Source organism: Glycine soja, chromosome 17, assembly GCF_004193775.1.
Source record: "Glycine soja cultivar W05 chromosome 17, ASM419377v2, whole genome shotgun sequence".
NCBI lineage: Eukaryota > Viridiplantae > Streptophyta > Magnoliopsida > Fabales > Fabaceae > Glycine > Glycine soja.
Window position 1 is genome coordinate 34,008,242 of NC_041018.1, and position 27,993 is coordinate 34,036,234.

Sequence of the window (27,993 nt, forward strand, 5' to 3'; positions counted from 1 at the left end):
TTTTGAAAATCGAGATAATACTTGGATAAATCTGAAGTCGTGTATAACACTTTCAGATTGAATCAAATTTCGGGGTTCAACCAAAATTGTTCAATCGGATAAAATCAGAAGATTATAATTCAAGAGTTTTGTTTTGGTCTTGTATGTTTTGTCACACCTTACTGCTTTCTGAACCAGAATGATTATTTATAATCAAAGAACAGGTGGTTTTTGGCGGTTGATGGAAGTTTTTTCTATTTTAAAAATTGCCGTTGATGGAAGTTTTAGTAACTTCCATGTAACTTCCAACCGTTGATGGAAGTTTTTGTAACTTCCATGTAACTTCCAACCGTTGATGGAAGTTTTAGTAACTTCCATGTAACTTCCAACCGTTGATGGAAGTTTTAGTAACTTCCATGTAACTTCCAACCTTTGCCTAAACCGAACATCTCGTTATTACATTAAAATAAGCGTGCACTCTTATTTTAACATAATAAAGAGATCAATTACACTAAAATGTCCAACAAACCTCCCCCATTTTAGTGTAATTACCGATCAAATCACCAAAGTCATAACATACCACAAAGTACTGCATAGATGAAATATCGTGACGATTGAATTTCATCTTAGCAAATTATACGTTTCAAATATTCGAATATCAGGGTGTCACTAAGGATTGAACCCTTTCTATTCATAATGAATACATGAAGATAATCTGCACAATAGTTTATAACATTACTCTTGCTCGACACTAGTTTTACTAGCCTGTGTCCCTATCCTTCATAAGCATATCAAAGCCAAGTCCCAGCTTCTTGAAGCGGCTAAACTTCATGCTTATATAGGTAGTCCTTTTCTTTCTTGCACCTGTAAATGCAATTTTTCAAAAGAACCATTGAGAAGTTATACTTCAACCTCCTTAACTTACAGAACCGAACACATTCCTTTTGGGATACTTTCGATGATGTGTTCCAATCTCTACATGTTAAGCTTTCCACATTGAATTCAGCACCTAATGTCATATTAGATGGGAATTGGGTATCTTAACATAAGAGATTTCAGATGGACTTTAATCCTAATCCCACAGCCGACCTTTTCACGAGATCTCTACTTAACCCTTTGGTTAAATGATCGGCCAAATTATGCTGAGTTCTCACAAACTCCACTGATATCACACCATGCATGATTAACTCCCGAACCATGTTGTGTCTAACACCCAAGTGTCTAGACTTCCCATTATACACTTGACTATATGCCTTAGCCAAAGTTGCCTGACTATCACACCTGATAGACATGGGAGGTATAGGTTTGGGCCACAATGGAATCTCATAGATCAGATTTCTTAGCCACTCAGCTTCTTTACTAGCTGTTGCTAAAGCTACAAATTCAGATTCCATTGTTGAATTTGTAATGCAGGTCTGTTTCTTGGATGCCCAAGAGATAGCACCTCCTCCAAGGAGGAATACCCAACCACTTGTGGATGAATAATCCTCCATATTGGTTATCCAACTTGCATCAGAATAACCTTCAATAACCGAAGGAAATCCAGTATATGTCAAACCATAATCAATGGTTCCCTTTAAGTATTTGAATACTCTATTCATAGCTTGCCAATGATGAGAACTAGGATTACTTGTAAACCTACTGAGTTTAGCAACAGCATAAGCTATATCAGGCCTAGTACTAATCATTGCATACATGAGGGATCCTATCGCCCTTGAGTATTCAAGTTGAGACACTGCTACACCTTTATTAGGTAATAGCTTCAGGTTAGGATCAATGGGAGTACTTACCGGAGAACAATCTTTAAAATTAAATTTCTCCAATATCTTCTCAATATAATGTGATTGAGAGATGGATATACCATTGTTTCCACGTTTGATCTTTATTCCTAAGATCACATCCGCCTCCCCCATATCTTTCATATCAAACTTAGAAGACAAAAATGCCTTAGTTTCATCAACTTGATCTTGGTCGGTACCAAAGATCAACATGTCGTCTACATACAGACAAATGATAACTCCTTTGCCATGAGTATCAAACTTGCTGTATAGACATTTATCTGCTTGGTTTATAACAAAACCACTAGACAACACAACCTCATCAAATTTTTGATGCCATTGCTTAGGCGCTTGTTTCAAGCCATAAAGAGATTTCATCAGTTTACACACCTTATTTTCATTTCCTGGCATAACAAACCCTTTAGGTTGTTTCATGTATATCTCTTCATCCAATTCACCATTTAAGAATGCAGTTTTCACATCCATTTGGTGAATCATCAGATTGTGGATAGCAGCAAGTGCTAACAACAGTCTAATAGTGGATATCCTAGCAACAGGAGCATATGTATCGAAAAAATCAATACCCTCCTTTTGCCTAAAGCCTTGGATAACCAATCTGGCTTTGTACTTGTCAACAGTACCATCCACTTTCATCTTTCTCCTAAAGATCATCTTACATCCTAATGGCTTACATCCAGGAGGTAAGTCAACCAATTTCAAGGTATTATTTTGCATGATGGAATCCATCTCACTTTGGATTGCTTCTTTCCAGAATACAGCATCCCTTGAAGCCATTGCTTCACTAAAAGTCTTTGGGTCTTCCTCAACATTAAGGCAATATTGATATTGAAATTCAATATCATTCCTTGACCCTTCAACCAAATAGAGTTGAAAGTCATCACCAAATGACTTAGCCTTTCTTACTCTCGTACTCTTTCTAGTTTCAGTACTAGTTGAAGGTATATCCTCAATATTAACTGAGACTTTCGACATGGAATTCATGTCCTTTGGCCTAGGTATAGATGTAAACCTTTGTTCATCAAAGATAGCATCTCGTGACTCTATAACCGAGTTCACAGCAACATAATCATTAGATTCTAGCACATAGAATCTATATGCTTTAGAATATTCAGCATATCCAATAAATATGCAATCTATACCTCTTTCACCTATGGTTTTCCTTTTAGGTTCTGTAAGCCTGACTACAGCCCTACATCCCCAAATTTTGAGATAACTCAAATTTGGTGTCTTTTTGTGCCAAAGTTCATATGGGGTAACCTTATTCCTTTTGTTAGGAATTCGGTTCAACAAGTAACAGGCTGTCAACATAGCCTCACCCCAAAATCCTTCACTTAAACCCGAATAGGATAACATGGAATTCACCATTTCTTTCAAGGTTCTATTCTTCCTTTCGGCTACACCATTCTGTTGTGGTGTATAGGGAGCTGTAGTTTGATGTATTATTCCAGTAGATTGAAAATAAACCGGATCATAATACTCACCTCCCCTATCCGTATGAAGAGTTTTGATTAGCCCATTTTGATGAAGTTCTACCTCTTTCTTATAAATTTTAAATTTATCAAGAGCTTCATCTTTTGTATTTAATAAATATACATAACAATACCTTGATGCATCATCAATAAAAGTAACAAGATATTTTTTATGACCTAATGATGGAGTAGCATGCAAATCACACAAATCACTATGAATAAGGTCTAAGACTTTAGTCTCACTTTTAACACCCTTAAAAGGTTTCCTAGTGATCTTGGTCAACATGCAAGTTTTTCATTTTTCAATGTTCATATCAAAAGGAGGAATCATACTTGTTTTTGACATATCTTTTAATCTTTTGTAATGAACATGTCCTAATCTAGCATGCCAAATTTCTGATTTTGTCATATTAGTTATAGAACTACACGAGGCCATACAAACAGATTCATGAACAAAAGGAACATCAATGTTTAATTTAAACATTCCATTACAACGATAACCAAATCCAACAAACGAACCATGTCTTGACAAGATGTACTTGTCACTTTCAAGTACTTGTTTGAAACCACAATTATTTAAAACCATACCAGACAATAAGTTCTTACGAATACCAGGTACAAATAAGACATTATCCAAATACAAACTTTTTCCGGAAGTAAAAACTAAATTCACACATCCTAATCCTAGGATTGGTTCAGTTGCAACATTGCCCATCTTCACAATAGAGCCATCATCGATTGGTCTAAATTCCTTGAACCAACGACGATCTTTGCACACATGGCTTGTTTCTCCCGAATCAAACCACCAAGCAACGTCATCATCCTGCACATAGAATGCATCAGATATTAGTGATACATAATTTGAATTCGTATTCGAATTAAAATTATTCACTACAATCTGACCTTGTTGCTTTTCAGGATCATTAGACCCACTTGGACCAGCCTTGTTCTTTCCTTTGAACACCCGGCAATCACTCTTTAAATGACCAGGTTTCCCACACTTCCAACATGACAATTTTGTCTGTTTGTTTGGACCTTTGTTCTTATTTCCTTGAAATTTTCGTTTGTTACCTTTAGCATTGTAATTTTGCTTAACTGTTCCACTTTCCTCTACCATATTAACGGAAGAGGAACCTGCTACGGTTTTATCATTGACTTTGTCAATTTCCTGAGCCCTCAGCGACTCCTCAATCATGAAATGACTACCGAGTTGAACCAGAGTCAACTCTTCCTTCTTATGTTTCAAGGTATGCTTGAAGTCTTTCCAAGAAGAAGGCAGTTTATCAATTATAGATGAAACTGCAATGGATTCATCCATTTTCAAATCATGTTGAGTAAACTGACCCAAAATCCGCAGCAGTTCATTATATTGCTCCATAACAGGCCTCGAATCAATCATTTTGTAATTAAAGAAATTACTAACTAAGAATTTGTTACTTGAGGCATCTTCTGCCATATACTTGGATTCAAGAGAGTCCCATAATTCCTTAGCAGACTCAACATTTTGATAAATATCAAAGAGAGAGTCAGACATACCGTTCAGAATGTGTCCACGACAAATGTAATCGTCGTTCTCCCATTTCGAACGCTTCCTTGTTTGATCCAAAGTTTCGTCTTCCATATACACCGGCATCGGTGTACTCAGCACATACACCACATTCAATGTTGTCAAGAGAAAGTGCATCTTCTTCTGCCATCTTCTGAAATCCTGCCCTTCAAACTTGTCCAACTTCGCAAACTTGCTTGTCATCTTCGAACTATCGTTCGTCATCTCAAAAGATTTGATTCAATCTTTTGTTGGTTAATTTTGAAAATCGAGATAATACTTGGATAAATCTGAAGTCGTGTATAACACTTTCAGATTGAATCAAATTTCGGGGTTCAACCAAAATTGTTCAATCGGATAAAATCAGAAGATTATAATTCAAGAGTTTTGTTTTGGTCTTGTATGTTTTGTCACACCTTACTGCTTTCTGAACCAGAATGATTATTTATAATCAAAGAACAGGTGGTTTTTGGCGGTTGATGGAAGTTTTTTCTATTTTAAAAACTGCCGTTGATGGAAGTTTTAGTAACTTCCATGTAACTTCCAACCGTTGATGGAAGTTTTTGTAACTTCCATGTAACTTCCAACCGTTGATGGAAGTTTTAGTAACTTCCATGTAACTTCCAACCTTTGCCTAAACCGAACATCTCGTTATTACATTAAAACAAGCGTGCACTCTTATTTTAACATAATAAAGAGATCAATTACACTAAAATGTCCAACATGTTTGAGCTGAGAGAAATACCTTTCGCATCGTAACTTTTTCCTTTCCCACAGAAACCCAAGATGGTCTCAGTAAAACTACGATCCTGGTTTCACTAACTGTTGGATTTTCATGAAATTTTGATATGTGGTTCACGGTTCAGTTCCGCACATCTTCATCATTGGGATTTGTGAGATAATATTAAAGGAGAGAGAAAAAGGAACCGCACCAAGACAGTACAAGTAGAGGCTTCAATTCCTTCCTTGTCTCTCTAACGTTTGAGAATTCTATTGGAGCAGTTAGAGGAAAAAATTGGAGAAAACTCAGGGAATCGCTAGAGATGCTGCTATCGCTGTCTGAAGACATGTGAGCCCGCTTAGAGGTAAGGGATGAGTTATTCACAATTGAGGATTAGTGAGAACATGTGTAGGGATCCTTAGAGATATCAATTGGAATGAGTTTTTGGGTGTTTTTGCAATTTTCATTTTATCCTTATAATTATTACAGTGAATTATATATGTTTGATGAATCAGTTGATGTTCCAATGAGAAATTGTTGTGAAATTGATGTGTTCTTGTGTTTAGTGTGAACTCCTTAGAAAAATTAATCTATTTTTATTAACGTAAATTATATTTTAAATAATATTATTTAATGACTTATTTTATACAAATTATTATCTTGTTCTAATTTTTCTACAACGATGATCAGCATGTTATGTGTATATAATTATTGTAATACTAGAATAATAAATTAAAGAAAATGGTAAGGTTAATGCCTAGTGGTAATTTCTTTCGATGTAATATTAAATTAATTGTTATAGAAATTCTTTGATTAAAAATAATGTAGTTTAATTTACTATATACATATACATATATATGTTTTGTATCATGCAAATATTATTATTATGTGATGTGTATATAAGTTATAAGGTGTAATAAGTTATTATAATGGTATTATAATATTATTGTGAAGATTGAGTAGTACAAAGTTGAATGTGTCAATTTGCGAGATACATGTAAAAATGAGATGGTTGATGTGATATTATGAGATGTTAAATTGTGGGCATGATATTTAATTGTGAATAAGTGTGTGTGTTTCACACTTGATGTGACAATAATTATATTGTGAACTATGAATTATACAATAAGCCGACCAGTGTTATCTTGATAAAAGCGTTGATGCGCAGTGTTTAAGAGAAAGTGTAGGTTTCCTATTCAGGAACCAGTGTTAAATTGTAGCACAATGTGTTAAACGTGTTTGAAACACGAGTGTGAGGTCGTGAGTATTGTATAATTCATGAGCAGTGCTTATAAATCAAATATGTGATGAATTGTGGAATAATATGTTGTCTTGAGATTATAATTTTGTTATTGAGATTGAGTAAAAGTGTAAAGTAGAACAGGTGTTGAATTGTGAGATACGTGAAAACATGTGATGGTGGATTGTGACATTATGAGATGTGAAATTGTGAATAAGTGTGTGATTAACTCTTGATGTGACATTATTTGTGTTGTAAGCTGTGAATTGTACAATAACCCGACCAGTGTTATCTTGAGAAAAGTGTAAATTCGCAGTGTTAAAGAGAAAGTGTAGGTTTCCTATTTAGGAACCAGTGTTAAATTGTAGCGCAATATGTTGTACGTGTTTAAAACACGAGTGTGAGGTCGTGAGTATTGTATAATTCACGAGCAGTGTCTGTGTGCTAAAATGATTTTAGGGGCTGGACCTAAATCAGGAGGGAGAGGCCCTGACGGACTCTTCGGAGTGTACGCCTTGGGGGTCACCGGGTTTGAGTGCTTCTTTAAGCCTATGTTGATCCCATATGGTTGGAGCATTCTCGCAAAACATCGTGACCCTGACCGGTCTCCCTATGATCTTACTTAGTGAGAGTGACCTGACAAACTCATTGTGTGGTGTGTCTTGTTATGTACTCCTAAGCGCCCCAGGGTGGTTTTTCACTGACATGGTACCACATTGCATATAGGCTTGAGTCTTAGCATAACTGCCTCATGCGCTTGCTAATTATTTATTATAAAATTGATGTGTTATTATGTCTTAATCAGAGCGTGTGATTCTTGTGTAATGTGATTGATGGATGAAAAGTGAACTTTGAATGACAAAGTGGTGAAATTACATGAATTACGTGTAAGTAAGCTTTATTTGAGTTATATGATATGTATATCTAGTTTTCTTGTTTCTCTATTAGTTAGGAATATGATAACTCACTCCCCATGTGTTGTTTGTGTTTGGATCCTATGATGATCTTGAACTTTGTATTCGGGGGAGCAGATGACTAGGTGAATTGCTTTAAGGAACCTTGTGCTGAAGGACGTCGAGACATAACGCTCTGATAGGATGTGGCATTGGGGTATAGGGTTTTATATTAATTGTATGAAGTCTTAGACGGTCTTGTTTGAACCGAGATGACTTTATTATTTATTTGGACAAGTTTGAATATGATGTAGAAGAAAGTGAATGTGAGCTTTTTATCCCTTTGAAAGGCTTGTATTTAAAAATGTAAAAAATACTTTTAATTAATATTTGAATTTTTATTCCTTTGTTAGTATATATGTGAGGGGTAGAGGGTGTCACCGTTAGCGATGGGATGTTCATTTCGGTTTGATGTTTGCGTGGTTGTTGTGAAGGGGGCGTAAAGGGATATGAAGGATGGTTTTGTTGGTCAAAGGAGGTTTGTTGTGCATAAAAAAAATATGGATTTTCGGATAATAGTTGTGTGTATGAAGTATAAATGTCAAAGGGGTCTTGTATTTCAAGGTTGTTGTATGAAGATACTAGATTATTGAAGTCTAGGTTATTATAGGGTAATTGTTTGCGGAGGCGGTAGTTGTTGTTGTGAACATTAGGGTTGTGATGATGATGGTTATGGTTGAAGAATAAGGTTAGTAACATCATAGAATTAGGTGGAATTCAATTGTGGATTCTGAAGAATTGTTTCCATCGCACCTCTAAGATCGTTATTGTCTTGTAGTTGTGCTGAAATATAATGTGTCTGACCCTGATTAAATGAAATAGGGACACGAAATAACAATTGAGCAACTTTTTCAGTTGCTCGAGTAGGAAGACGATTGTTAATTTTTTTAATAAATTGTGTAAACGTGATAGAACAACTGACGTAAATAAATATTGGGTTTGCAGATGTGTACACCGATCCACAAACTGGGTCGTCTGCAATGTGACCATTGTGGTAAATGATGGTCGAAATTTTTTTAGGCCTACGAGGCCTTAAGTAGGGGTTTAGCCACTCATGATCATTGATGATTTTACAATGAGAGGGGGTGAAGTAAAGAAATAATAACAAAAAAGAGAGGAAGAGTTCTCTAGCTTTAGGGAGTAGTGAAAGTGCTATGAGACTCAGTGGCTTGACTCCCTTCTTATAGTCGCTGCTGCCGTGGACTTGGACCTGGTACCAAAAAATCTTCCTTATTTATATTTTTGAAATCTTTTGGATTTGTTTTGCTTTTCTTTTCATATCTCCAAGTGATAGATAATAAAAATAAAAATATCCATTCATATCATTTAAGCAAAAAATAACTGCTAATTAAATATTTTTAAAGATATTTTCAATATATTTTTATTAAAAAATAACTCATATTTAGCAGTTATCATCCATCAAATACCAGGGATATATCGCAGTCGACATTGACAACACTCGGAAGACATATATCCTGCACAACATATTTCAGGTCATCATTAGTTTTGTCATGTTTGTGCTATAATTGTATTTTTTAATATGTTTCATTATTTTCGACTATCATCTCAATTACTACTCTTTGAAATTTTATGTCTATTGTTGATAGATGTATCAATTGTTTTTTTACTGTGTTTTTTAGTTTGTTTTAATACGACTAACTAATTTTCTTATTTTTTTTAATTAACGAACATAAAAAAATATCAACAACATATAAATTTAACTACAGAAGTACATACAACGTAACTAAAAAATTATACTCTAATTTTATCCAATTTTTTTATTTTTCTATATCTGTATATTTTTCTTTAAAAAATATAAAAAAAAACAAAATTATAAAATTTAATTTAATAAATAAGTAATTTTAAAACCAATTAAAAAATTATATAATATAATATTTATTTTATAATATTTTAAATTAAAAAAAAAAACATAAAGGAAAGAGAGTGTATTCACCTTCATACAAAAGCACAAAGTTATTCATGGAACTAGTGTAGATTGTGCATCCATTTCAAACACAAAGTCCAAAGCAGTGTAGATTTGAAATTAAATTACAAAGTAGTGTAGATTGAAAAAAAAAAAACAGGAGAGAGATAGTATATTTACGAAAAAAACCACCATATCTATTTACGGACTAGCTTGTGGTCATCAGTTATAACAATAAATTTAGTTTACTAATTGTAAAATGTTTAATTACTTAAATGTATCAACAGACTCCTTTCACCATATATATATATATATATATATCATGTTTCATACAAGAATTGTGAGAATGAAAATAATTAATCTTAACTATTAAATTAAAATTAAAACATTTTAAATTTAAATTAAAACTTTATTTGATTATAAAATCTCTAAAATATTTACTCATTCCATCATTTTTTCAACTCATTCACGTTTCTTAATAGAAAAAATAGTTATCACATTAAATTTATCAATTATTTATACTATCATTTCAAAATTATCATTTTATTCTCTTTCTCTAGTCACTTACTTGTTTTTTTATTAATGTTTAAAAATAGAATAATTAAGTAAGAGTATCTAAAAAAATAATTAATACATCTAAAAATTAAAAAATGAACTTATAAAAAGAAATAAACAAACTTTTGAAAATAATCTTTTAATTAGGAGGGAGGGAGTACCAAATAGAAAATTAAATTTATGTTGTAATTTATGTAATGATTGTCATCACAATTATCATCATCACTAGCCTTATCGATGCTCACTATAATCATGATTGTTGCCACCAACTTAATTTTTACTGTTTTTATCAAAATTAATTTAGAACTCGGACATGAAATTATTAAGTTGAAATAACTTGTGTTAATTGATCCACATTGTTAAGTCAACTGATTTATACATTTAATAATAATAAAATAAAAAAACTATCTGCCTACTCAGCTATAACATGTCATTAACAGGAAAAACAGTTAAATATGGATTGCTGGGTAAATTTCAGAATATAAATTGAACGTATTTGTGGATTTTTGACTTGGTAATGTGGCTAAGTTGAAAACTAGACATGTTAATTAGGATATTCCAGTCCACTAGGATCCGGAACAGCAGAATATGGCTGGGGCATAACAGAGATCTCTACCTTGTTTTAGACTTAATTAAATAATTAAATAACTAGACAAACCAAATCATTGCGTAGACAATATATTAAAAATAATCCACTAATATGTTAATTTTGTGGATAACATCATATCAACATTTTCTGACTTGAACATATATAAAAATAAAATAAAAATAAAAAAATATGACTTTGTGTTTTGCACCTATATTTAAGAAATGTAAAGAATTGGCTGACAAAACACTTATTATTTGTGCGCGCGTGTGAAATTAATATAATTAATAAAAGTCAATTTCATGTAAGTCGAATTAACTCAAATTAAAAAATAATTTATTTTCAAATAGGACAGATTTTTTATATGCATGTTTATAATTATAAAGTGAAATTTAAATCAAATTGATAAGTTTTTTTATAACTTCGCAAACAAATAGTCTTGTTTAAAAATCAAAATAAATTTAATAAATAACTTTTCAAATATTGTTTTTATAAATAAAAGTCTGCGAATGTCATCTTATTTATGAAAATCTGAACATATTCACCAAAAATCTAACCAAAGTATATAAGAATATTTACATATAACTTTTTCTTATAATAATATTTACATATAACTGAACATCGTTAATACATTATTTCACTGATTAATTAACTAAATAATATATGGACTATATATTAATTCCTAAACGTTATGGTGGTCAAACACAAAAGTGGCAGTGTCAGTTTCACAGAAAAAAAAAACGCAAAAGTTTCATACCCATTTCTTTTTTTTTTCTTTTTTTTAGGAACTGGTACCCATTTCTTTAGTGTTTCTTTAATCTTTCTTGCTGTCTTGATTGGAAAACAAAAGAAAAACAAAATCAAAGGGACTGTAAGTAATTTTTATCTATTTATATTTCCGCTTCACAATCACTTGCATGCACATAACAAAACCCACAAAAGTCTTGGACCCATTTGTTGGGTCATGGGTGTTTCTTTATTTTCATTAAAATACATTTTTGTCTCTCATCATGTTTAGTCTCCTATAAGTTTAAATTTTATTTTATTTTTATTCATTAAAAAGTATTTCTGTTAATTAAATTGATTATTCTATCAGTTTTTTGCATTAACGGTTAAATTTAGATAATGAAATAACAAATGCCTACCTAATATGGCATCACTTATAATTTGTCACATGCCGCTAAATTAATTAAGTTTGTATGGTAAATTAAATTAACAAATAATCCAACTTGATCTAACAAAGACATTCCACATATCATAATAAAATTTATAAAACTTAATTTATCAAATTAAAATAAAAAAAAATACGACGAAAGATTAAAATTACATTTTTAACCTTTAATGTTTTTATCTCTGGGAAAAAAATCCGACTGTAGGTAATTTTTATCTATTAATATTTTTCAAGAAAAAATATAAAAAAACAAAGATCAACAAGAAAAAAATTATAAAAAGTAATGTAACAGAAGAAATACAAAAAAAATATATTATAACTTTTTTAAGCACTTCTAGAAAACAAGAGTACACAAAATATGTGGTGTTCCAAAACAGATATATAGTACATTTTTTGTTTTGATGAGGAGTAGATAATACTAATATTACATAATTCACTAAGTTAAATGCTTTTTATTACAGAATTTAGGTTTACATTTTATTATGACTATTATAAAAAGAAAAATATAGAACAAGCGCATGTCTCAAAGTTAATTTGAAGAGGCAAACTCGTGAGGTAAAATGACTGTTAGATGATGGAGAATGGTAAACCAATAGATAATGGAAAGGAGCTGGAACCCCGATTCATTGCGGACAAGAAAAGGGTTTTATGGAGGTTGGTATACCAGACAAAAGAGAGAAAAAATAAATAAATAAATAAACAAATAAAAATTCATGAGAAAAGAAAAGTCCAAAAAGTTTGGGGTACATGACAAGCACACTTGGTGTGTATGCATCGCGATTGCGTTACATAATTGGAATAAGAAAACACACACACACACACACACATATATATATATATATATATATATATATATATATATATATATATATATATATATATATATATATATATATATATAACCTTCTAAAAAAGTGTATCTCTTCTTTTGATGGCAAAACTGGAAAGCAATAATTCCACTACCACAATGACAGCGTAATCCGCGATGGCAAAAGCTAACAAAAACAAAAGGCAAATCATGAAGAATCCACTTTTCACGGTCTTATGCAAGCAATGCGTAATGTGTGTTAGCTTAATACGAGGCTTGAAATGAGGGTAGAAGTTGTATGGCTTTAGTTTGGTGAGCATAGCATACGTGTTCCACAAATTACAAATACATTGCTTGAGTTGTGCTCTAACTATATTGTGTGCTTAATTTTGGTTTGTAATAAGTGGATTAAAAGGACTCTTCCCAGCTTGTACATCATATGTGTCGGGACGGATACAGAAAATTTTTGTTTGGTGGAGATAACAAAATAATATTTTTTTTAACAGCAGGGAAATAATATATTATATCATTACATAAGAAAAATACTATAAATTTTATCAAATATATAATTTTATAATTAAAAAATCAAAATTATTTATAATCTTTCCCAAATTACAATGTCACTATCTATGTTTCTCATTGACTTCATGTATGTGTTTAGTATTATATATAGAATCAATACAATAAAATAATAAAATTAGTATTAATTTATTATCTTTTTTATATCTTAATTATAATTTTTTACATTATTTTAAAAAAAATTATTTATGGTGACAACACCTTTTTTTGGGAACAAAATCTTTTTTATCAAATACATATAAAAAAATTATCTTATAATGACTATTATCCTCATAGACCCTAACCTCCACCCGTCCCTAATATGTGGCCGACACTTCATGCATGCGTACGTTGTCTCTTTGTACATGTATATTGGGTAGTGTGATGAGATTGAGCAATTTGAACATCAAATATTTTCATAGTACTCAGGGGCATGTGTAGCCTGCCGCCACATGTATAATTAAACAAATAGTATTGTACCACACTAGACAACTTGATCAGTCTAAATAAATTTACAAAATTACTTCACACTAAGTCAATCATAGTTTCTGCAATGTAAAAAAAAAATAATTAAAAATATATTTTTTATCTTCATCTCATAAAATTTGAAATATTTAAATTTTATTCCTGCAAAATATTTAATAAAGTTTGTATCCTCATAAAATTAAAATATAACTTTTTCTTTTAGAACAAGATTCATATATCCAAACTTATCAATATAATTTTCTTACAAAGGTTAAATGTCATCTTTACATCTGATAATTATATACATAACGTTATTGATGTGTACAAAGCATTACATTTATATTAATTATATATATAATCAATATAAAAATTTACAATAGTAGATTTAGATTTATTCGAATTTAACTCCAAATTAAAATTTAACACATTTCAATTTTACAAAAATAAAAAATATATTAAAAATTTTACAAAAATGAAATATGAACACTTTTAATTTTTAATTTTATAAAAATAAAAAACATATTTTAGCCAAAACAAAAATCTAAAACATTGATCAGCCTGATAGACTTTATTGAGATACTTCATGTCAAGTTACTTGCAGTTTTTAATACAACGTACCGGATTATACCACAATTGATCTGTATAAAGGTAAATAGGTTGAGTCTCAGCTATAAAGAACACTGGAAGGAAAAGCATCGGGTCATCCTCGATCACCCTACATACACCCAAGATTTTCATTAGAAGACTATGGTGAGATTAATATCACTCACTCCGCAAGATACTCGAGATATCGTAGAAACTCCCTCCTTGTTCCAATACATACAAGACTTTTGTAGTATGTTAGGATCATCTTCATACATCGCATAGAAGTTTTAACTAGCCAAGGTCCCTAGACGGCTTGTAGGAACAAATATGAAGAAATGTTACACACAATTTGAACCTTTTCACTATTGCTCATTTTCCTACAATAAAAGTCCAAGAACCAAGAAAATCAGTGGATTCATATTTTACCTTTTGTTTAACAAGTCTCAAAACATGAATCACATTAAAGTGCATTGATGTATTGCATTTTATATTATCTTTGTGCATTTTGGTTAGGTTAGTTTTCATTCTTCTATCACTTTTAGCTTTGTTGAGATTTTGTCAAGAGTATCAAATGGCTCAGGTAACGTAGTGATAAATAAGTATTATCTCCACAAGGTCTTGTGAATACTTAGGTAATAACGATAAATTTAGTATAGTACAAAGTTTAAGTTAATAAAATAAAAGACAAGTGTAAAAATTAAGAAAGTTTAAGAAAACTAGTTTAGAATTTCGATGAACACTTGGTTTGCACATAAAAAATAGGTTTGTCACAAAGGAATGCAATTGTCGTGGTTTAACTTCATTAGATTAATCTAACATGAATTACCAACTATTTAAATTCAGTTAAATCTATGTTATCATCAACCCACAAATTATTCTAACATTAATTCCTTAAGCAAGGGAAGCTAAGTCATTTCATCGCACTATCAATCCCTAATTGACTAGTATAATCTAGGGGTGTGCATAGGGTCAGGTTAGTCAAGTTCGGGCCAAAAAACTCATCTGGATCTAACCCGTTGGTTGCATTTCACAGTCCTATTTCAGACCAAGAAGACCTTTGATTTGGTCACGTCTCAGTTTAAGCAAATCTTGGTTTAGGTGGGTAGATTGGTGTAGGTATAAACATACAATAGTTGTGTTTTGTGACAAAAATTCATGCGACTTAGTCCTTATTGGAGCCAGAGCGACACAAGTGGAGGTGGAGACGAAGTGGTGCAAGCACAAGAAGAGAAGTGGTGGCGGAGCAACACATGAAGATGAGGTTTGGTGAGAGAGGGAAAGTGAGAGACTGAGATAGGTGGAGACTTGAGAATGTTACTATGGTAGGGTTAATTGTCTATGTTGTATCAAGGTAGTTGGGCTTTGAGACCAAACACAAAAGGGCCAAAGTTTGTGTTCAACATATAAACATGGTCGAGTTTGGTTATTGCCAATTCTAAAAACGCAATTTGAACCCAATCATGTTAGCCCATCCCAACTTGCATTTGCCACCCGACATACCTACTTACCCCCCAATTGACCCAAAATGCACTTTTTTCTTTCGATTTTTTCAATTTTGGATCGAGTTGGGTGAGTCTACTCACCCCCAATATAATCAATTGATTTCATTGAAAATAAGGGTTTTCATGATGACCAATGACCTTTACCATATCCTTAAACTTAAATCACGATTTATATATAAAGGGGTCTAACTCATTTGATTGGATAGGATGCGTAAGTGTTATAAATTTCTTAGTATTATATTTAATTCCTACGGATAAAAAATAATCACAATTCCTATTGTTGGACAAGTGGGGGTGAATTAAGTTTCAAACTTTTCCACTAACAAACATTTAACCCCCCCTTTTAAATGATAGGCTCAGAATGCAAAAGAAGAAGAAGCAACAATCAATTTAATAATGTTCTTTAAACGTACAAGATAAAATTGATTGTAATAAAATAAATAAGATAAGGAAAGGGAGAATTACAAACTCAATTTATACTCGTTTGACCACTTTTAGTGCATACGTCCAGTCCTCAAGCAACCTACTTGAGATTTTTCACTATCTCTGTAAATCTTTTACAGACTTTGAACACGCCTTGGGATCCCTCGCCCTTATGTTCAAGATTCTCCAAAAGACGACCAGTCTCTTGATTACAATTCTCACAATTCAAGAGGCAATCAGTCTCTTGATTACAACTGAATTTTTGAGATGAATAGAAATATTTCTCTCCTTTAGAGTAGATGATACAAATTGAGGATCCTAGAGGAATTTCTCTCTTTTAGAGATGATAATACAAATTGAAGTTCTTGGATGAATTCTCAATAGATTTGCAAGTATTTGTCCAAGATTTATTGAGAGAGCATTTAGCAATTAAGTTCTCTTAGAATATCTCTCTCCTTTTCTTTTCGAAGTCAGACACACATATATATAGGTCCATCGTGTCTTTCCAAAATGGTTTGAAGAGATGTATCTTTTCAAAAAGCTTTTTCTGAAACTTCTCACTGATAATCGATTACACAGTTTATATTTTGAAGGGTCATGACTTTTTAAAATATTTTTTGAAGTGTCATTGCTGGTAATTGATTACAAACATCTGGTAATCGATTACATGATTCAAAATTCAAATTCAAAACCCTTTTTAAAAGTTGATTTTCAAAATTGTCTTCTGGTAAGGTAATCAATTACCAGGGCCTTGGATGTTGGAGAAAATGTGTTTTGAGGAAAAATTTTGATCAACCAATGAGATTGTTTGACGCCTTATCTTTATCTTGATCTTGTTTGCTTGACCTTGAATTAATATTGATGCAATGCTTAACCTTTGAATGTTTTTTGAAGCATTCCTTGTTTGATTATACTTTGGCATCGTCAAAACCCTGTATTCATACATTCACATTCTCCCCCTTTTTGATGATGACAATCATTATCAAACAAATTCTTTTTAGCACCATTAAAACCTTCATGATTCACATTCTCCTGCTTTTTGATTATGAGAATCATTATCAAGTAAATTCTTTTTGGCATCATCAAAACCTGAAACCTGCATGATTTACATTCTCCCCTTTTTTTATGATAACAACCATCTGTAGGTTAGGAGTAAAAAGAATATCTATTTGGATCGTTTACTCTCTCTTGATTTTGTAATGATTGCTTATATGAAACAGTTGAAGATTTCATAGATTTCATATATAAAAAGTTATCTCATAAAGAATAGATAATTCCCCTTATTATTATCTTATCTTTTATTTATCTCTCCCCCTTTGTCAACATAAAAAACAAATCATGAGCAGAGAGGAGAATAACATTCAGCAATTTATAATGAATTAAAAGAGTAGCATGCCATACAGTTCAAAGTACCATTTCTTGGCCCAAAAGAAAATGTTACCGCTTGTTGGAATATATGAGAATCAAATGATACCAAAAGGCCTTTATCACATAATTGATAAATACTTAATAAACTATGCTTAAGACCATCAATATTTTTTGTGGAGGTAGAGGGATTCGTACCTATTTTTCCAACTCTAAGAATTTTACCTTTGTTGTTGTCTTCATAGATCACATGTTTACTATTTTTGGGAGAAATATGAATAAACTTTGATGCATCTCTCGCCATGTGTTTAGAGCAACTGCTATCAATGTATCAACTTTGCTTCAAGGAGTCCATCATTCATATAATCATATTTTGATTTTGGTACCCAAATTTTCTTGGGTCCTTGTATGTTAGTTTTGAGTAAGGATCCTTTTGGAACTCATACCATTTTTCCAATGGTACTACCATTCTTTCTAATATAACATATTGATGCACTATGATCATTCTGTTAACAAGGGAGAACCAGCCTTTTGAGTGGAGGCAAAGAAATTTTTATGCATCTTTTGTTGATTTTCAGAATTATATCTTAATCCAGCTTTATCAAAAACACATCTTTGTTTGCCAAATATAATATCTAAATTATTTTTACCAAGAGTAAATTTAGCAAGAGCAATTTTTAAATCTTCAATTTCTTCTTTGAATTTATCACAACATTCACATGAATGAAATGGTTTATTGTTTTCTTGTATTAAGCATTTTGTAGAAGATTGATTTTTATCTGCTAATTTTAAAATTTTAACTTCAGATTTAAGATTTTCTAACTCCATATTCAATTTCAAAATTTCCTTTTCTGAACTTGAAATAGTTTTCTTAGAATATGAAACTAATTTGGCAAGTTTGATAGATTCTTTACGCAAATCATTGAATGCATCTTGGAGTTCATCAAAAGAAATAGATAAGTCATAGTTAGATGACATTACCTCTTCTCTGCTTTCATAGTCTTTGGCCATGAGACCTAGATTTATGATTTCATTTTCTGAATCACTTGAAGAATCCATGTCATTATCTTCTCAAGTGATGTATGCTTTCTTTTCTTTGAAATTTCTCTTGTCAGATTTTTCCATTCTTCTTTTAAAGACAAGACAATCAAATCTCAAGTGCCCAGGTTGATCGCATTCATAGCATTTTGGGGCTAAGGAGGAATTTTTTCCTTTCTTATTTAGATTGATATTTGATCTCCTTTGATTTCCTTTGTTTCTCATAAATTTATTGAATCTCTTCAAAAAAAATCTAAAATCATCATCTTCTTCTATTTCATTCAAGTCTTCTTTGTCACTTTCTTCTTGAATAGAAGATGATGAGGCTCTAAGTGCAATTCCTTTATTCTTTTTGTCATTCTCTTCATGTTAATGGAGTCTCATAAGTTTCATTTCATATTCCTGAAGCTTTCCAAAAAGAGTTGTAAGAGACATGTTTGTAAGATCTCTTGATTCTACAATTACTGTTACTTTTTATTGTCATTGCCTGCTTAAACATCTCAGCACTTTGTTAATGAGATCTTCATTAGGAAATATTTTTCCCAATGATGCAAGATGATTAACTATATGTGTAAATCTCTTTTGCATATCTTGTATGGTCTCATTTTGATTCATTCTAAAGAGTTCATATTAATGTGTGAGAGTGTTTATTCTAGATCTCTTGACATCAGTTGTGCCTTCATGGGTTACTTGTAGTATATCCCACATTTATTTTGCATTTTTACAATTTGAGACTCTAAAATATTCATTCATGCCTAATGCATAAGTAATTTTATTTTTGGCTTTTAAATTATATTGAACCCTTCTTCTTTCATCATCATCCCATTCTTCTCTAGGTTTTTTTATAGTTGCATTTCCCACTACCATTGTAGGAATGAAGGGACCAATTTCAATGGCTTCCCACATATTTAAATTTATGGCTTCTATAAAGATCTGCATTCGGGTTTTCCAATAGTGATAACCCTCGCCATTAAAAACAAGAGGCCTATTAATAGAATTTTCCTCAGGAAATGAAAAGTTAGATGAGGCCATAATTATTCTTGAAGTTTTTAAACTTTAAACAAGAAATCTACTCTGATACCACTTGTTGGACAAGTGGCCTCAATAACTTAAGAAAGGGGGTGAATTAAGTTTCAAACTTTTCCATTAACAAATTTTTAATCCCCTTTTTAAATGATAGGCTCAGAATGCAAACGAAGAAGCAAAAATCAATTTAATAATGTTCTTTAAACTTGCAAGATAAAATTGATTGCAATAAAATAAATAAGATAAGGGAAGAGAGAATTGCAAACTCGATTTATACTCGTTCGGCCACTTCCCGTGCCTACGTCCAGTCCTCAAGCAATTCACTTGAGATTTTTCCACTATCTCTGTAAATCCTTTACCGACTTTGAACACACCTTGGGATCCCTCACCCTTGTGTTCAAGATTCTCCAAGAGACAACTAGTCTCTTGATTATAATTCTCACTATTCAAGAGACAATGAGTCTCTTGATTACAACTGAGTTTTTGAGATGTATAAAAAGATTTCTCTCCTTTAGAGTAGATGATACAAATTGAAGATCCTAGAGGAATTTTTCTCTTTTAGAGATGATAATACAAATTGAAGTTCTTGGATGAATTCTCAATAGATTTGTAAGTGTTTACCCAAGAGTTGTTGAGAGAGCATTTGACAATTAAGTTCTCGTAGAATATCTCTCTTTTTTTCTTTTCAAAGTCAGACACACATATATATAGGCCCATTGTGCCTTTTCAAAATGGTTTGAAGAGATGTGTCTTTTCAAAAAGCTTTTTGTGAAACTTCTCATTGGTAATCGATTATAAGTTTCTGGTAATCGATTACACAATTTATATTTTGAAGGGTCATGACTTTTCAAAGTGTTTTTTGGAGTGTCATTGCTGGTAATCGATTACAAACATCTGGTAATCGATTACATGATTCAAATTTAAATTCAAAACCCTTTTTAAAAGCTGATTTTCAAAATTGTCTTCTGGTAATCGATTGCAGTGTCTGGTAATCAATTACCAGAGCCTTGGATGTTGGAGAAAATGTGTTTTGAGGCAAAAGTTTGATCAACCAATGAAATTGTTTGAGGCCTTATCTATTTTTTTTATCTTGTTTGGTTAACCTTAAATTAATCTTGAAGCAATGTTTAACCTTTGAATGTTTGTTGAAGCAACCTTATATTAATCTTAAAGCAATGGTTAACCTTTGAATGTTTGTTGAAGCAATCTTTGTTTGATTCTACTTTGACATCATCAAAATCCTATATTGATACATTCACACCTATAAATTTGATACTTTATTAGTTGATGTGTGCATTTAAGCTTTTTTCACATCATACTTACAAATAGATTATATTTTCATACTGTTTTACCGGTTAATGTATTAAAACATGTAAAATGGCTATAAATATAAATATGATGTAAATTTAATACTTTACACTTTATCATTCTTTTCAAATAATTTAAATTGGTAATAATTTGCATTTGTCTCATTTCCTTGTGATATTAACTCTTTAATCTTAATTCTTAACTATATTACTTGACAGGAAGGATGAATTTGTCTTGAATGAATAATCTTTATCAACTATCGGTAATTTCTTAATATTACTTACAACGGGTTGAACAGTTCTCCGCATGGGCATTTTCTTCTCTCTATATCAAAGTAAGAGCAAAGAAGAAGGGAACCCCGACAAGCTGAACATGAGCAGCGAAGGAACATAGTTTCTAGGATCATCACCGAGCTTAAACAATTATATAATTACCTACCACACCAATTAGTCTCCCAAAACAGAAAAACCCAAAACTTCATTCAAATCCAACCACCTCTGAAAAATTAAAAGCAAAACAAGAGAAAAACAATTTGCAATTCCAGTTTTCTAATTTTTATTGTTTCTCTTTGTTATCCCACCGCCCCAAATAGGTTCTATTTTCTCGAACAAATTAGGACTCGTAAATTTAATTTAAAAATATGTTAAAATCTTTATGTTTTAAAGAACTTACTAAAACAAAAACTATTTTTTATTCAGTTTATAATTATAAAAAAATACTTTTATATGAAAAGCTAATTATAATTGAATTTTTTTAAAACTACTGGAGAAAAGTTTAAAATTAAATTTTATATTCTGATTTTAAGAAAATTGAAATAAACACACTATTTTTAAAAAAATGTAGAAGTATTTTTTATGCACTTTCTATTTCTTTTTTAAAATTTATTCCGAATCAAGCTTTCAGTGGTAACATGGAAACAAAGTGTGGAAATTATTATGTGCCATAAAGGTGAAAGTATGGAAATTAAAGTTAATTATTTTAACAACTCATCTTCACCTAGGAAAGCACTGAGGTCAATGATTTGCAAGTGCATGGACCCTAATTCATTGACTTGTGGCCACGTGGGTACTGAATTCTTCGTTCCATGCAATCTTTAATCGACAATATTCATCTAGTCATTGTTTTACACATACAAATCACTTTTTTACTTTTCTAGCTATCTATTTTATATCTACTGTCCGCATCGAATCGAAAAGAATACAATGTTATCAACAACAACAACTATTAATGCCAATTGATTAATCTCTCTCTCTCTTAGCACTTTTCGATACTCTGCATAATCAAAAAGAGAAAAGGCAGGAATTCACCACTATTGAAACTAAAAATAAATATTTTAAAAACAAATATAATTCAGGACTAGCACTAGTACACTGCAGCTTACGTTAGGAACTATCTTAATACACATAATGCCTATATAGCTTGACAAGAGGAATCTAACTATTGTAAAGCACTAGCACTAGCACTAGCACTAGTCGTTATAAATGTATCTCATTGTTTTATTTCATGAAAAAAAAATCATTTGTGACCCTTAGAAATCTAAACTATATATTTTCTTTCTGTCCTTTTGTTACAAAAATATATAAGTGGGTTTGTATCGGAAAAAAAAAAAAACTAAGTGACTACATCTCATATTGTAACGGAAGATTTTTGTAATAACAAGTGGAAATGTCTAATGCAGTGGCGTAAAAATATTTGTAACAAAAGGATCAATAACAGAAAGTTTAAACCTTAATGTTTCTCTCTTCAAAAAAATAAAAACGTTAATATTTCTTGACAAGATGAATCTAACATGTAAAATACTACACCAACACTATTGCACTAGTCAGTATAAAAATGTCTCATTATATTTTTTTATTTCACGTAAAAGAAATCATTTGTGACCCAAACAAATCTACACTATATATTTTCTTTTTTCCTTTTGTTAGAAAAATATCTAAAGGAGCATTTGTTTTAGGGAATCTTATTAGATTTTTAAGAATGTGAGATAAGAATATATTTTTTCATGTTTGTTTAAAGATAATCTAAAAATAATATTCTAAGGCATAACTCATTCCTGGACATCCACATTGTAAATGTTTTTCCATCTTCAATTCCCATCAATATCTTTGACAGGAATATCATCCCATGAATATTATTCCTAGGAATATAATAAAATTCGTGAAACAAACATTCATAAGTGACTACATCTTTGATATTGTAATGGAAGAATCTTGTAACATGTGGAAATGTCTAATGTAATTTTGTAACACACACACACAAATAACGGACCACGCTCTTTAAGCTATCATAAACCAAATCATGATCGTTCATCATGGTAGGTGAGTTCACATCGTTATTTTCTAGTCACTCAATCAAATCCATGATTCCCTTAGTGTATATTTTAGCCGCAATATCATTTATTGCCTTTTTTGAAAATTTGTAATTTTCTTGTAAATGGACCTTATAATACACCATGTATTTTGCAAAGAATGTACAATATAGGCCCAACACTTTTCTCATGTCCAAACATTTGGACATATCAACAAACCCATTTGCCAACCCTTTCATTTTGCTCAAAGAGAATCAAAATAATGTTGTTATGATATCATAAACTTAACATACATGTTAATTAGGCCACATCATATATGTTATGATTGGCTAACCCAAAAACGTATAATGCATGTTATGATTGGATAAAAGTGTGAACAATGTATAATTTTTTCTCTTTAATTTAATGAATGTGTGATAAATCATCATTATGCCAAAAAAAGTATCATATTAAGATTAGATATTATTTTGTTATTTATGATTATGTATATAGTTGTTAGTGATTTAGTCCTTATTACTTATTATTAGATTGATTCTATGTAATAAATATTGATGCTATTTGCTCATTATAAATAAAGGTTTAAGTGATCATCCTTCCTTGACATACAACACTATATGATAAAATATTGTTATATGATATCTAGAACTTCATCTTCGTCCTCACTAAAAGGACCGAGTTCTTCGTTAGGTAAGTCAAGCTCTGCTGTAAACTCAGGCTTATTTGGTTGGGTTCATGAGATAGGCTCTACTGTAGAGGTATTCAAGTATGGATGAGGTTGATCCTCAATATTTACAAATGTTTATGAGTCTAACAAATTGGTGGAAAATGGTATGGAAAGAAGTTGAGTAAATTAAAGAACATGTATTTGGTTCAATTAAATTTTGTTATGGTTGGGTTAAAGCAAAAGTGTCTTGGGTTGCAACGGATGTGTGAATGATGGGACTAAGAATAACATCAAGGATTTCGGGTGAGAAGTGTTTGAATGCCCTATTGGTCTAAAGTTATCACAATAAATGAGAATATGTCACTTGTTGCCTTAAGGAAAACAATTGTTGACACTAACGGAGGTTGCAAAATTTTAATAAATTCTTTTACCGTCAATTAATCTACATAGGTGATGGTTGTGTTGAATATGATTGTATGAAGATCAAATGATAACGATGTGGAAAAAATGTTTTTCATCTATTCAGAATATAATATCAAAGGTTTAATTAAGCCTATTTTTGTTATCAAGACCTATGTGCGCCAGAGAATACTAAGAAGTAGAAAAAAAGAAAGAAAATCTAAAGCAATGGAAATTTTTTAAGATGTTTCCTTTTTCTATAATAATAATAATAATAATAATAATAATAATAATAATAATAATAACTTTTTTTCAGCCACTTTGGATGCACTTTTAGTTTAGTTATTGTGAAAACTATTTAAAAGCTAATAATAATCACTTTGAATATTTAATTATAACCAAGGCTTTTAAGTTAAAAATTAAAAATATAATAAGAAATCTTTGCAATACTTCTAATTTACTTATTGTGAAAGCTATTTAAAAGTTAATCATAATCATTTTGGATGTAATTCTGATTTGATTATCATTAAATTTTAAAATAAAATAAACTAAAATAATGATAAAAATATCAATAAAAATATATTTTACAAAAAGAATTATGTAATTATGGTTCTCCATTGCACGGAGAGATAGAGATATAAAGTAGAATGATAAAAGATAATAATAATCCTCTTTTTCACAATAAATTTCTTTCTAATAATAAAATTTCTCATGTTAAAAATTACTATAATAGCAATAAAAAATTCAAAAATATTTTTTTTCTTTTTTAGGAGTAAAATAAATAATTTTAAAGTTATTCAAATTTAAACATTATTTAATTAGAGATAACAGTTTTATGGCACACGTTAGGGTGCTAATATTATTTTTATGTGTAATTGAGTCCCAAATCCCAAATTTGGTTTCAAAGTCATTCTTTTTTAAAGGTTTTTCTATAATTTTCCTCAATAAATTATAGTAATGACTCTTCTGATTTTAATGTATCTTTCTTCGTCATATTGAACACTAAATTGAGGTTGCCCAAAGAAGTTACCCACTATCCAAGGAAGTGGCACTACTACAAAAGCAATTATTTAAGTCACGAGACCTACGACGGTTGTGCAAAACCGCCTTAGTATAAGGCACGGTGACAATTTTGTAATTAAGGGGAAAAATTTTATTTTTTAAGTCGCACGTTCTAAGGTGGTTACGAATAACCGACTTAGAATGAGTTGTTATTATAAGACAACGACGGTCATACGGTAAGCCCGTCGTTGTTCCTCACCTGGCCTCGAATTAAACTCGTAACCCCTCTCTCCCTCAACCTTTGTTGCCTCCACCATTGTTTTGCCTAGGTCTAACCCCTCTCTCCCTCAACCTCGAGCTCTCCCTCAAACCCCTCTCTCCCTCAAAGCTCGCTGTCCCTCAAACCTCGCTCTCCCTCAAACCCCTCTCTCCCTCAAACCTCGCTCTCCCTCAAACCCCTCTCTCCCTCAAACCTCGAGGTCTCCCTCAAACCTCGCGGTCCCTCGCCAACATCCGTTCCGTGCAGTGGAGCTCGCGCCTGTCGTGACCTCGAGGAAATGTATCTACTGTGCGCCTTAGGTCATCGTACCGGTAAGTCCCCATATTCATCGTAACGTTTGCTTAGGGCACATCTTCTATGCTCCATTGATTTTGGTTTTGGTTTGTTGCTTGACCTGAGAAGTCATGTGATTGCTTCTGTTTATGTCTCTAGTTCAATGATGCTCAATTTTTGGGCTTAGCTTCCTCAGCTTGTTTGACGTTATCTTTTACCACTTTTCTCTCTTGTAATTAAGAAGCATTTTATTGATTCTACATGAATCTGTGCACATTTTTAAATTATAGCCTATGACGAGGAAGAAAGTCTTGTACAACTTTTAACATCCCCGTTCATTTTCTAATGAAGTGGATAGTGGTCTTAATCTAAGATTACAATTTTGGAAAGTATATGATATGAAAATAGAAAGGTACTTATAATAATAGGAGAAATTCAACAACTAATTAAGGGGGAAGGGAACAAAACCAGGAGATCGAAAATGTTTAAGACGTTCATCTACAGGATTTATTAATTCAATGAGATGAAAATTGATGGAGAAAAATCATAAATGAAAGAAACGAAACTTCACCAAACAAATCAAAGAAGACTTCACTTCCAAATCATCTTAAATTAATGGTAGTATCTACTGACAAAACTAAACAATGGCTGAACGATAATAATGGCTTGAAATAAATAACAGTAGTGTCGGTGATTCAAGAAGCAACAGTATTGGTTAAATCATTTACTAATTGGGGCACTCAAATTCTCCTTTCTTTGTTAAGTCATTTACTAATTGAGTATTATTGTTCAATGCAAATGCTTTTGAGTTCTTTGTCCCTTATTACAAATCATTTAGACATAATCTTTAGTTTTTTTTGTAAAGCTTCCTTTTTATTTAATAAATACTAACTAATAATAAAAAAATATGTTAAAGAGTGATTAGCCGCCTCTTATATTCCATATACATATGTGAAGCATTGAAAGTTCTCTGAACTTCTATACTATTTTTTTGAAGTTAAGATAGAGGAATGCTGTTTTGGAGTCAACTCTAGCCTGCAATTAAGTACCGATGAAGTCAGTCAGAGTGTTCCTAATTAGTAGTAATACTGTAGTAATTAACCCATTAAACTAATAATTGAGATGCTTGATCATTAATGCATTCAGATGAGGGACAAAAGGTATATGCGAAATATATAAAGTTCTCTAAGAGTAACAATAGAGGTATGTGCTCTGGCTACTATAGATGACTTGGATATAATGTAACCAAATATATTCCAAAAGATTAAAATGTTAAATGAAGACAAATGAATCACTTTGTATATTATGTGTGATGTGTGATACAGATTCGTTTTGTTTATATTACAGGGAAGGAAACCTAATTTATAGCTTAAAGTTGTATACTGTCAACATAATTAGAAATTATTCTAACTTTATAAAAAGCAATAGTCTTACCAAATATACTAATACATAGTACATTCTAATTAAATTCAATAATTGAATGATGTATCAATTGATGCATATGTATATTGCACACACTTGTTTGTCATACCTGTTTCCCACTTATTTGTGGTGGGTGATGAGCCTTTGCTCCACCTCAATACTTGCTTGAACCCAAATTCTACCAAATGGGGTTCCATATTTTCATCAAATACAATGTTGCTGGCCTTTTTGTCACCATGAGGTATAGTTGGGTAACATTCATGGTGAAGGAAGCAAAGTCCTCTAGCAATTCCAACTACTGTTCTGAATTTTGCAGCCCAATCCCATTTCATTTCCATTTTCTCAGCCAAGTTCCCATTAGGCAAGTAATCATACAAAAGATAGAATAGATGCGGGTTGTGGCAAAACCCCAACAATCTGACTAAATTCTTGTGCCTTGCATTTCCCAGTCTTATTATAAATTCTGACGCAACCTTGCTGCTCCTCTCTTCCCACTCAATCTTCTTGACCAAAACTGCTATTCCTGTAGGCAGAACAGCCTTTGTAACTGATGGTGATTGAACTTCTGTAGGTTTTGTTGTGGCACTGAGGCTTGTCATAACATCATTTTGTTGTGGCATGATT

The 27,993-nt window shown here is 31.5% G+C and overlaps 1 protein-coding gene across 1 annotated transcript; it reads right to left on the bottom strand.

The window, feature by feature from the left end:
• Window positions 1-158: 158 nt before the first annotated feature.
• Window positions 159-27,989, bottom strand: LOC114391671 (probable leucine-rich repeat receptor-like protein kinase At5g63930). Its single transcript, XM_028352649.1, has 3 exons — window positions 27,479-27,989; window positions 1,261-1,723; window positions 159-168 (listed from the first exon to the last, which is right to left on the bottom strand). The coding sequence occupies exons 1-3, from the start codon at window positions 27,987-27,989 to the stop codon at window positions 159-161; spliced, it is 984 nt and encodes a 327-aa protein (XP_028208450.1).
• Window positions 27,990-27,993: the final 4 nt, after the last annotated feature.